The sequence below is a fragment of the Cynocephalus volans genome, chromosome 16 (assembly GCF_027409185.1).
Source record: "Cynocephalus volans isolate mCynVol1 chromosome 16, mCynVol1.pri, whole genome shotgun sequence".
NCBI classification, from domain to species: domain Eukaryota; kingdom Metazoa; phylum Chordata; class Mammalia; order Dermoptera; family Cynocephalidae; genus Cynocephalus; species Cynocephalus volans.
The window spans coordinates 1,574,736-1,586,887 of record NC_084475.1 but is presented as its reverse complement, the minus strand read 5'-3'; the positions used below and the strand labels follow the sequence as shown (position 1 = coordinate 1,586,887).

Genomic DNA, 12,152 nt, shown 5'->3' with positions numbered 1-12,152 from the left:
ATGGAGAAGGGAGATGTGAGGAAGCCAGGGGAGAATGGTGGTCGAGGAGGTGAAGGGCTCTGAAGAGACCACTGAGCCGGCCATCGGGGGGCCTGTCCAAAGCCCACCACTCAGCTGATCCAAGATCCCCCAGGCCCAGGCTGAAAACGCGGATGTGCCCAAATTCCAGTCCCAGGACCAGCCATGCAAGGACCCCACCCCACCCTCTACATCTCTAGGAGGATGTGCAGAACCTTCTACTTCTGATATAATCCTGGGAGCAATTCTTCTCAGCCAGGACCAGGGCTGTCACTTCCTGCCACACCCCAGCTCACAGGGACCCACCTTGCATGATGGCATCATTGCTACGGTGGTCCCATCATCAACCCCTATTCACTGCCTGGGGAGCAGAGAACGGGGCAGCTGGGTGCCCCACCCCCAGGGGATGAAGAAGCAGCTTCTGCGATAAAGGATACAAGCCTCAAGGGAGGGGTCTGGGGAGGGGTCGGGTCCCAGAGGAGTCACTCAGTGTCCTCTGCAGAGGGCGATCAAGCTCATAAATCACAAGAGAGGTGTTGGCGTCCCCTCAGGTCAAGCACCTGGGCTGAGGGCCTTGGCCTGGTGCTGGGGACGGATGACCCAGAGAGAGTGGAGAAAGCGGGTGGAGGAGCAGAAATGGAGGGAGAAAAGGAAGGTAGCCCTGGGGTGGGATGGGGACCCCACTCAGGTACAGGCTCTGGGGAGAACAGGGAGTGAAGAGATTCTTGAGTTGAAACTTTATTCACATCCTCACTTAAGCAACGATCAGCTGTGGGACGTTGGGTAAATGAACCTGGGGCCCAACAGCACTAATCAATGGAAGGGAATGCCGTTAGTGTTTGCCCCTATGGATGGGTCAGGGAGAGGCGGAGGCGAGGCAGAGGCGGTGGTGCAGGAAGGTAGACGTGGAGGGTAGGACTAGTTGACAAGGAAGGGAAGACAGGGGCAGGATAGGAAAGGCGAGGCCAGCCAGGCTGAGTGAGGGAAAGGGAGAGACGGAGGGAGGGGGTGGCTGCAGTGGCACCTCCGGCCCTGGCACCACAATCCCTCCAGGTCTGCTCCGCACAATGCAGCTCCCTGCCCTGACCTCCTTCTCTCTGCCAGGTGCCAGCGGATTTCCCTGCTGTGGCAAGGAGTCGGTGCAAATCTTGGAGACACAGTGAGAATCAGTCCCCATCATCATGGAACCTACCCCCAACCCTCCAGGACCTCCAACCCTTACCCTGTGACACAATGTACTCCCCAACCTCGGATCTTCATTTGCCCATTTCCAAAATCTCCCCAAGGGCAGTATCCAGGCCAAAAGGCTGGGGATGGGGAGGGGGTGTCTACCATCCCCCTTCTGTTTTTGCCTTCAGCCCCTGACATTAGAGGAGGAAGGGGCGGTGGGGGAGGACCCGGGGACATGGATAGGACCTGACCCCTTAGCGCTACCCTGCTCACTGAGAACAGAGCTGTCCGAGGAGGGGGTGAGCAGGTGCCTGAAGAAAGAGCTGGGATCACAACAGCTGAGCACCGAGGGTTGAGAAGAACCAGGGGAAGCCTCCACGCCCACCCACACCTCTAGCTGTTCAGATCTGCGAAGCTGGGAGCGGGCAGCTGGGTGGGAGGACATTGCTCTGGGCTCTCCCCTCTGTAGGGAGCCCCTTTCTGGGCACTGGTTCTCAAAATGAGCTGCGTCAGCTCACCTGCAAAGCTTGATAAAAACGAAGATTCACGGGCCTCAGCCCCGACCAACTGAATCTCTCTCTGGGGGTGAGGGATTTAGCTCACTAAAGTTTGAGAATATCATTCCAGAATTCTTGGTGGGAGTGAGAACAGCTAAGGAAGTGAATGAGCTGGGGAACATTTTGCCAGCCCCTGTGCAAGACAGGTGGCCTTGAGGGCCCCCTTTTCTCCCTGAAGCCCCCCTACCCATCCCAGGGATCCTTATCACACATTCTGTCTCCTCCTGTCTTAGGAATGACTTAAACCAACATCAACACGAGTCCCACCTTTCAACGGCTCAAGAGGAAGATGATATAAAGGCAGGAGTGGGCAGGATCACCTCTTATGGGGAGGTGGTGGGCAAGGGGCAGGCTTCTTTGACAATCCTGGGACCCTGGTACCAGGCCAGGGTGGGCACGCTCACACTCACCACCCTCACGACCTGCCCGCATGCCCAGGCAGGTCTCTGAGAAGAGGCAAGTGTGCGGGAGGAAGTGAGCAGTACCCAGGTGGGGCTGGGGCGGAGACGCAGTGCCAGGGAGGACCTTGGGGACAGGGACCTCTAGCTCTTGCCTCCTCAGTTTTTAATGGAAACCTTTCAGCTGGAGGAAGAACTGTCAGAACAAGAGTCCCCACCCAAAGTGGACCTGGACCTGGACCTATACCCAGACCCAGACCCAGAGCCAGAGGCAGACCTAGGGATGGAACTGGACCTCAAGGCCCTGCTGCAGTCCGACATGTACCCGACACCCAAGCCTGAAGCTGAGCTGGACGTGGAGCCCTGCAACGGAGACCATGAGCAGCAGGGGTACAGGATAGAGCCCGTCAACCCCTACCCAGAGGGGCTGCTCATGCCACAGGACATTAGACAGTGGAGCTTGAAGTCAAACTCCAGCTACCTGAGTTCCGTGGAGGAGGACCAGATGTCCATCAAACATCACTCCATCTGCGTGCAGACCTCCCAACACCTCTTCTCAGCCAACAAGCTCATCCAGGCCTCAGAACACAGTCTGCAGCGGTCAGTAAACATTCAGGTCAACAAAAGCAGTGCAAGCGAGACCAGCCAGCCGGACCAGGTGTCTGTCCCCGTGGACACCTTGTGCTCCAAGCAGCAGCTCCAGACCCCCAACGTCCATCCAGCTCTTGCAGCCACAAACTCCCAGCCGCCAGCAAGCCCCTGCCTGTCCTCCCCCAGTCTCCCCAAGGCCATTGGCCTGACAGAGCTCATCAACTTTGCATCTTCCTTGGCCATGTCCTCCTCCAGCAAGATGGACTTGCCCAATTTGAGGCACATGATCAAAGCTTCACCTCAGAAGGCCATGGAGCCTTCTACAGAGCCCACTACGGACACATGCACAGAGACACCGCCAGAAAAACCACCTGAAGCTGGGGAGCCACAGAGAGCTTGGAATCAGGCAGACAAGCACTTCCCTTGCTCTTACCTTGACTTTAGTAAGCCAGGGGTCAAGAGAGCCACCATTGAAGGGGAAGTGCAGCTTCTCCAGCCACCAGTCATGTCCCCACAGCTGCAGGGAGCCAAGGAAGAGTAAGTGGGGCCAACCCACAGCTCCCCTGTGAGGGCTCTGCTAGGATGGGTAGGTCGGGGGTCGGGGGGAACCAGTGGAATGAGGGGCTGTGATGCCTCAACCTCGGTGACCTCATTAAAGGCTGCTGGAAACAAGTTTCCGGTGGACTGAGATGCAGTCCAAAGGCCAGGGCCAGAGGCGGCCTGGGGACAATGGAGGGTGAGCACTCCAGAGCTAGGGCAGGGACCTGGGTTCAAAGTGGGAAGGGCCATGCCAGCATTATGAAGCTTCCCAGCCAGGGGGAGTAGCCTCACCTCCATCCAATGCTCTGGCTAGTTCTGCCCTGCTGAGAGCCTGATGGCCGCAGCCTGGACACTTCTGTCAAGGGGAGAATGAAGGGGCGGGTCCTCCAGTATCCCTGCTTCTTGGTGATGAATGGACACAGAACAAAAAGGCACCTGCCCAGCAGTGTGCAGCAGGGCAAGGCCCTCTCACCCCCCATGACCTCCTCAGAGAGGCCTCTGTGCTCCGCCTCCCCCCAACCTTCCCTCTGAGGCCCAAGTGACACTCTCTCTTTTGTGTTGCAGCTCAGTACCGGGAACCAAGAAAGGGAATCCATTATTCCTGAAAATCCATTTTAAGGTGTCATCCCCCACTACCCCAGAGAAGTGACTAGACAAAACCAGTAAAGCCTCCAGTGCTGGCCCCTGGCTCAGACTTTTTGTGCAAACTCTCCTGGACCAGTGAGCTCACCTGGCTGCCATACCCTGGTCTCGTTTTTTTAGGAATGCCACCCCGTTTTTAGCTTCCCCACCCCCACCTGCCCCCTGAGGGTAATGCTGCCCCTGTTCCTGGCCACTTGTCTCACCTCTGTTCACTCCCCATGGGCAAGCTCCATGTCATTCCCCATTAGCCAGACTCTAGGCCAGCAGGAAAATCTCATGGAGAGCCTTGGGGAGGCCCCCATGCCCTCTATGATGCTGAATGGGACTTTCTCTTGTCCTGAAGCCAGGGACATGTTGGGATCATCTGAGGAGATGGCCTCCTGGGGGTGGCACTGGGCAGGCGAGAAAGCAAGTCTGAAGCCTCTCCCCACAGGGACGACCTGGCAGGGGAAGGGACAGTGTCCAGGGGCTTGAAGGAGGGGAAAAAGAGGCCAAAGGACTGGTCCTCGGGGCCACAGCCTTGAGCTGGAGCTTCCTCAAAATGTAGGGGAGAGCCCACGGGTAATGGCGCACATCCCCACACAACCCAGATGTGCACGTGCCTGCACATCCACGTCACCAGCTGACCAGCACACCACACGCACAGCACTCACCTGACACGTCCGCATGTGCAGGCAGAGGAAGCACGCTCCGCACACGCCCCGCACACGTGCCTGTGACCCCGTCACATATACAAAGCATGCACACACGTGCACAAGCCTCCCCACATTCGCGGTTTGGCCTTGGAGGCCCAGAGGTCGGGCAATGTAAGGAAGCTTCTGGCAGAGGAGAGGTGGCAGCAAAGGAAGGAAGGGAATTGGGAGTATAGGGATGGACACGGGTGTGGAGAGGGAAGTCTAGGAGAAAGAAAAGGGGAAGTCATGCCATGACCTGGGCCCTGGTCAGCCTCGTGACGCACTCCGGGCCCCAGGAGCCCTGTCAAGTGAAAGCCCAGCCCTGCAGATCTTGGAAGGAGCCCAAGGAGAGAGGTGCCCAGGGCCTGGAGAGTGGGATTAGGAAGGGGTAAGCTGTTAAGAATGGGCCGGGGCCAGAAAGAGAAGGGGACAGGAGGCTGGGAGGGACAAGGAGGAAATGCAGAGGTCAGTGTCTGGGGAGGGGCTGAGCCAGGAGTTTCCTTAGGCTTTCAGGATTCATCTTCTGGAGTGTGTTTTTTTTAATAAACTTTACTTTTTAGAGGAGTTTAAGGTTTGCAGCAAAATTGAGTGGAAAGTACAGAGCGTTCCCAGATGCCCTGTCCCCACCCACATACAACCTCCTCCCCCACTATCCACACCCTGCACACAGCGCGGCACGTCTGTTACAATCAGTGAACGCGTCATCACCACCCGGAGTCCATAGTTCACACGAGGGTTCACTCCTGGTGTTGTGCATTCTATGGGTACTATACAAATGTATAATGACGCGTCCACCATTAAAGTCTCATACCGAGTAGTTTCACTGCCCTAAAATCCTCTGTGCTTCTCCTATTCATTTCTCTCTCCCCTAACCCCTGGCAACCGCTGGTCTTTTTACTGTCTCTGCAGCTTTACCTCTTCCAGAACGTTATAGATTTGTAATCATACAGTACGCAGCCTTTTCAGATTGGCGTCTTTCACCTACTAAAATGCATTCAAGTTTCCTCCATGTATTTTTATGTCTTGATAGCTCTTTTCTTTCTAGCACTGAATAATATCCCATTGTCTCATTTATCCACTCACCTACTGAAGGACACCTTGGTTGTTTCCAAGTTCTGGCAACAATGGATAAAGCTGCTATGAACATCCGCATGAAAGTTTTTGTGTGGACGTAAGTTTTCAGATCGTTTGAGTAAATACCAAGGGCACAATTGCTGGATCATATGGTAAGGGTATGTATACTTTTGTAAGAAACTGCCAAACTGTCTTCCAGAGTGGCTGTAGCATTTTGCATTCCCACCAGCAATGAATGAGGGCTCCTATTGTCCCACGTCCTCACCAGCATTGGGTGTTGTCAGTGTTTTGGAGTTTGATATGCTCACAGGTGTGTAGCGGTATCTCATTGTTTTAATTTGCAATTCTCTAATGACATATGATGTTGAACATGTTTCATAGGCTTATTTCCATTTGTATATATTCTTTAGTGAGCTGTCTGTCCAGATCTTTTGCCCAGTTGCTCATTTTTGTATTGTTGAGTTTTAAGAGTTATTTGTATATTTTGGATAACAGTCCTTTATCAAATGTGTCTTTTTGCAAATATTTTTTCTTAGGCTGTAGCTTATCTTCTCATTCTCTTGACATTATCTTTTGCTGAGCAGAAGGTATTTTTATTTATTTATTTATTTTTGGCAGCTGGCGGGTATAGGCATGGAACCCTGCACCTTGGTGTTATCAGCACTATGCTCTAACCAACTGAGCTAACCGGCCAGAGCCCTGCCTGACGTTTTAAATTTTAACAAAGTCCAGCTGATCATGTCTTTGGTGTAATATCGAAAAAGCCATTGCCATATCTGTGTTTAATTAGGTTATCTCCTATGTTATCTTCTAGGAGTTTTATAGTTTTGTGTTTCACATTTAGGCCTATGATCTATTTGAGTTAATTTTTGTGAATGGTGTAAGGTCTGTGTCTAGATTCATTTTTGGATGTGGATAACAATCATGTCATCTGTGACAGTTTTATTTCTTCCTTCCAGATCTGCGTACCTTTTATTTCCTTTTGTAGTCTTGTTGCACTAGCTAGGACTTCCAATACAATTTTAAAGAACGGTGGTATTTAAAGAGGGGCGTTAAAGAGGGGTCATCTTTGCCTTGTTCATAATCTTAGCAGGAAGGCTTCAAATTTCTCACCATTAGGTGTTATGTTAACTGTAGGTTTTTTGTAGACGTTCTTTATTAAGTTGACATTCTCATGTTCCTAATTTACTGAGAGTTTTTATTGTGAATGGATGTTAGATTTGTCAAATGTTTTTTCTGCATCTGTTCATATAATCATGTGATTTTTCTTCTCTCACCTGTCGATGTAATGGATTACATTAATTGAGTCTCAAATATTGAACCAGCCTTCCATTCCTGGGATAAACCTCACTTGGTTGTGAGGTATAATTCCTTTTATACATTGTTGGATTTAATTTACTACTATTTTGTTGAAGATTTTGACATCTGTGTTCCTGAGAAAAATTGATCTGTAGATTTGTTTGCTGGTAATATCTTTTTCTGGTTTTGGTATTAGGGTAATGCTGGTCTTATAGGATGAGTTAGGATGTAGTCCCTTGATTTCCATCTTCTGAAAGAGATTGTAGAGAAATGGTAAAATTTCTTCCTTAAATGTTTGGTAGAATTCACCAGTCAGCCCATGTGGGCCTGGTGTTCTCTGTTTTAGAAGGTTGTTAATTATTGATTCAATTTCTTTTATAGATACAGGCCTATTCAGATTGTCTCTTTCTTTGTGTGTGAGTTTTGACAGATGGTGTTTTTCAAGGAATCGGTCCATTTTATCTAGGTTATCAAATTTGTAGGCATAGAGTTGTTCATAATATTCCTTTATTATCCTTCAAATGTCCATGATATCTGATTAGTAATTTTTGTCTTTTCTCCTTTTTCTTTTTTCTTTTTTTAAATTTAGTTAGCCTAGCTAGAGTCTTATTGATTTCACTGATCTTTTTAAAGAACTAGTTTTGGGTTTGTTGATTTTTTCTCTGTTGATTTCCTGCTTTCAATTTCATTGATTCTGCTCTAATCTTTACTACTTTAATTTTGCTTACTTTAGAATTAATTTGCTCTTCTTTTCCTCGTCTCCTAAGGTGGAAACTTATTGATTTTAGATCTTTCTCTTTTTCTAAAATATGCATTCAATGCTATAAAATTCCCTCTAAGCACTGCTTTTGCTGCATCCCACAAATTTTGAATAAGTTGTATTTTCATCTTCATTTTGGTTCAAAATATTTTAAAATTTCTCTTGAGATTCTTCTTTGACCCGTGTATTATTTAGAAGTGTGTTATTTAATCTCCAAGTATTTTGAGATTTTTCCAGCTCTCTTTCTGTTATTGATTTCTATTTTAATTCCATGGTGATCTGAGAGCATTGTGGGATCTTTTTGATTTTTTGTGGCTTTTTAACAAATTTATTGAGATAGCTGTATATAATACAATTCACTCATTTAAAGTGTACAGTTCAGTGGTTTTCAGTATATTAAGTTATTAAATTTTATAAATTGTGGTGAAATATATATAACATCCAATTTACCATTTAGCCATTTATAGGTATACAACTCATTGGCATTAGTTACATTCACGATATTATTCTTTTAAATTTGTTAAGGTTTCCCGAAATATTTTTTTAAATGTGGTAGGTGGGTTTGCACTGGGCTGGACCTGGCCTTCCTGTCCCCTGGATTCAGGACCCTGGGGTCTGCTTCTCCCTCCAGGCTTCTTCCATCCTGACTTAACATCCAGAGGGGAGTCAAAAATTCAGATGCCCTAAGGGAGGCAGAAACTCAAAAGAATGAAGCAGTAGGTGTCCCGGCAGGGAGAAGCAGGCCTATGGTGAGGGAGAGAGTGCACCTCCTGCCAAAAGATGTTAAAATCCACCACAAAGGCAGCCTAGGGGCTGCAGGTCTGGGGCAATGGACCAGCTCAGAGCCTGCGACTCTGCCTTTCAGGCAGCAGAGGGCAGAAGACCAAAAGATCCCCACCAGCGCAGAGATCAAATAGGTGACCAGGGCTGGACAAGGGTCCTTCTCCCTCATCCAGGGTTGGGGGGATCACTGCCCCAGCCCTGCCCCCACAATCCCCTGGATAGAAGGCTGGTATAGAGGATCCTGGAAGGAGGTAGAACTACTTGCTCATAGGCCTGATCCCAGGTCCCCTGGAGTCTGAGCACCTGAGTGGGCTGGGCCCCTCTGCCCTATCTTCTCCGTGCCTCTAAGGCCTCCAGAGAAGCCTCAAAAGCTGCTCACGTGAGATCAAGGAGAGGAAGAGCAGGCCGGCAGGATGTAAAAGGGGAGGCTGAGGCTGCGTACTCCCCAGCTGACCCCCATGGAGACAGCAGCAGCCATGGCCACTAAGGCTCAGCATGCCCCACGGAGGGCAAGGGAATTTAAGGGCACTGCAGCTACCCGTTCAGCATGGCTCAGGCCAGATACTGAGTCTCAGAGGTGAGGGCAGGGACTGGAGACCAGGCCTGGGTGCTAGGTTTGGGGTAAAGCCTGCCTGGCCCTGGCATCTCTCTGGAGCATGTGCAAAGGCCTTTCCAACCTCTTCCCTCTGGGGCAGCTTGACAGATGAGAACATACTATCCCTGACACCCCGGCAGCTAGCAGGTAAGGGCCCCAAGGCTGGGAGTGGGGAGGAAAATTAGGGGATGCTCAAGGCAGAACTACAAGGAGTTGCCTGCCCTGAAGCTGGGGTCACTGCAAGAAGCCAGTGTTTGTAACCTTCCCTCCATACCAATCTAGTTTGCTCATCTCTATAACCCTAAGGCTCACTGATGTGTTTGGCCTCAGACGTGTGTGTGTGTTTGTGTAAAGGATGGAGGGAAGAAAAAGAAAACTAGATGGGCTGGTGAATAGTGAGTGAAGGGATTTGGATGGATGGATGGATAGATGGATGAACAGAATGGAAAGGAGGAAGGGAGGAGGGAAAGGGGGAGAAAAGATGGAGGAAAAAAACCCGAGTTCTCATGCCCACCTGGGGTCTGGGGCTTTGGGGGTAGAGGTAGAAGGAAGTGTCTCAATGCTCTCCAAAGATCATGTCCTGATCATGGCAGCGGCCCCTCAAAGCAAAATCATTTTATTCATCAACAATTTTCAGTGCATGCTGCATGCCTGGCACCAGCAGGGCTCCAGAGCACTGTAGCTCCAGATCCAGACTGCCAGGCATGACCTTACACGTGAGTTTCTAAGGGTTTTTTTATACAAAAATGTCTAAACATGAATTTTGGACATGAGGATTGAGTGGAAACTTCACAAGCGCCAACACACAGCAGCCACCCAGGGAGTTGCAATGGTCCAAGTCGTCAGTCCTACGTGAGCTAGAGTGGGCGCTTGACCTTGCTGCCTGCCCCCCTCTCTACCCTCAGCCTTCCAGGATATCTTCAAACTGTTCAGCTCCAACCCAACAGGCACTGGGGATATGCACAGCATAAAAGTGGCCCTGCACAGTGTGGGTATCCAGCTGAGTCCACAGGAGATGTGTGAGGCTCTGCGGCAGGCAGACTTGGATGATGGGTGCCCCGTCCCTACCCTCTTGTTCTCTCCCACCTCCAGGCATTCTCCTGAAGAATGCCTCCCCTGATGAGCACACCTATCCCATGGCCCTTAAACATTGCTTCTGTGTTCATCCTCATGCTGACTTGGGGCTGCCCCAAGGCAAGAGCTATTTCTCCCCTACTCAAACTGGGGTCTATGCTTGGCTAGAGGCAAGATGGATTCTGTAACACCTAGAACTACTGGCAAGCCCCTAACGTGCATGCAGGGCAGACCTTCCGCAGGGGCAGGAACCATAGCACCCCCTCATCTCTCTCTTCCCAGGTGATGGAATCATAAGCTTCAAAGACTTCCTGGGTGTCCTCACTGACAACCACCGCTTGGCTCAGTGCATGGGTGAGGGGCAAGGCTGGTGGGGCTGGAGTGGGCCTGGCCTGCAGGAAGTCCCTCCTCACCCTCCCCCCATGTCCTTTGTCCCCCAGGCCAGGTGAGGGGCAGTCGGTTCTGTGACACCCCCCCTCCCCAGGGCCTGCAGACCGTGTTCTTAGAAATGGTGTTCAAGGTGCTGAACCAGGGCTTTGTGCCCTCCAAGTCGGTGCAGGAGATGATGAGGTGGGCACAACCATACCCAGCTGCCAGGCCCAGAATGGGGGCCTCAGACCCTGCCCTGTGCAGGGAGCCCCTGATGTTGCCGATCCGGAGACGGGACCCTGAATTCTGAGTCAGTTTCCTGGGCCACAACTCGCCCCAGACCAAAGACGTCTTCCTGTCTTGCTTTGGTTTCCCCACCCGTGAGATGGAGAGGACTGGGGGAGGTGGCATCTGAGGCGGCTGCCCCACCTTTCGTCTCCAGGCTACTACTTGAAGAAGCAGCGGGCTCTGCGGCTGAGTCCAGACTGGAGGGGCTGGTACCGCGGCCACGGCCGCCCCGCGCGCGTCGGCGGCCTCTCCAGCCACGAGCTGGCGCGCTCCTTGCACAGACTGTACAAAGCAGGTGCGCCCCTGGCTGGGTGGGAGTGGGGGCCGGAGGGTGCGGACCCGCGGGAGGGGGGACTCTCCCAGCCACTCCTCTTCTTCGTTCCCGGTGCTCGCGCCAGGTGCGCGCAGCCCCTACTCTCAGAGACCCCCCCTGGCGGGGCGGACGCAGCCGGAACGCAGGACGCGGAGCCCCGCCCCCAGTCCCGAGGTGCGACTTCCCAAACGCTACCCGCCCGGCCGCCCCAAGCGCCCGTCCAACCTGCGACCGCTCTGCCAAGGCGAGAGCCGGCGGGCGGGGCGAGACATGCAGATGAGGGGCGGGGCGTGCGCGGGGGTGGGAGAGGCTGGGGAGAAAGGGGGCGGGGCACACGGCGCCGAGGCGGGACACGCAGGTGAGGGGCGGGGCGTGCGCGGGGTGGGAGAGGCTGGGGAAAGGGGCGGGGCACACGGCGCGGAGGCGGGACACGCAGGTGAGGGGCGGGGCGTGCGCGGGGTGGGAGAGGCTGGGGAGAAAAGGGGCGGGGCACACGGCGCGGAGGCGGGACACGCAGGTGAGGGGCGGGGCGTGCGCGGGGTGGGAGAGGCTGGGGAGAAAAGGGGCGGGGCACGCAGATACGACGCGACCGGCGGGCAGGGGCGCGGCAGGCGAAAAGTGGGAGCAGGATCAAAAGAAATGGGGCGGGGCAGCAGGAAGGCGGACTGAGATGGTGCCACCCCGGCGTGTGTCCGTCCTGAGCTGCCCGCTCGACCCTCGCACGCCCCTCTGCCCTCCCGCAGGATTCGTGGGCCAGCCACTACAGCATATGCGCCCCTCGAAGCCGTCTCCCTCCCCCACAACTCTAGCACAGAAGCAGCCCTTCTCCCCGTCGCCAGCTTGTTTGCAGAGACCTGCTATGAAGAGCGTGTACAAGTAAAGCGTTTGCTGAGAGAAACGCTGCGCGTGGTGGCAGGAGCGGACGCGGATCTTTGCAAACATCTTTATTAATCTTGTATAAAAATAAGGTCCATGGGGCTTGCGGGGGGTGGGGGGACGAGGTGCAC

At 52.7% G+C, this 12,152-nt stretch overlaps 2 protein-coding genes across 2 annotated transcripts; both read left to right on the top strand.

The window, feature by feature from the left end:
* The first annotated feature begins 1,085 nt into the window (after positions 1 to 1,085).
* Positions 1,086 to 4,152, top strand: SPATA32 (spermatogenesis associated 32). Its single transcript, XM_063081261.1, has 4 exons — positions 1,086 to 1,177; positions 1,979 to 2,183; positions 2,328 to 3,271; positions 3,839 to 4,152. The coding sequence occupies exons 1-4, from the start codon at positions 1,086 to 1,088 to the stop codon at positions 3,921 to 3,923; spliced, it is 1,326 nt and encodes a 441-aa protein (XP_062937331.1). The 3' UTR covers positions 3,924 to 4,152.
* A 689-nt stretch (positions 4,153 to 4,841) lies between these two features.
* LOC134365068 (spermatogenesis-associated protein 21-like) lies at positions 4,842 to 12,025 on the top strand. The gene is given in 10 exon segments (XM_063081260.1): positions 4,842 to 4,944; positions 8,562 to 8,640; positions 8,856 to 9,083; positions 9,202 to 9,248; positions 10,007 to 10,149; positions 10,457 to 10,529; positions 10,616 to 10,741; positions 10,984 to 11,127; positions 11,231 to 11,390; positions 11,869 to 12,025. Coding segments are annotated over 10 exon segments (1,260 nt in total).
* Positions 12,026 to 12,152: the final 127 nt, after the last annotated feature.

Bases quoted from the DNA above. Each gene is read 5' to 3' on its own strand.
- SPATA32 (XM_063081261.1), top strand. From the start codon at position 1,086: ATGCAGCTCCCTGCCCTGACCTCCTTCTCTCTGCCAGGTGCCAGCGGA. The intron at 1,178-1,978 runs GTGAGAATCAGT...CTCCTGTCTTAG, and splicing joins GTGCAAATCTTGGAGACACA to GAATGACTTAAACCAACATC. The intron at 2,184-2,327 runs GCAGGTCTCTGA...GAAACCTTTCAG, and splicing joins CGACCTGCCCGCATGCCCAG to CTGGAGGAAGAACTGTCAGA.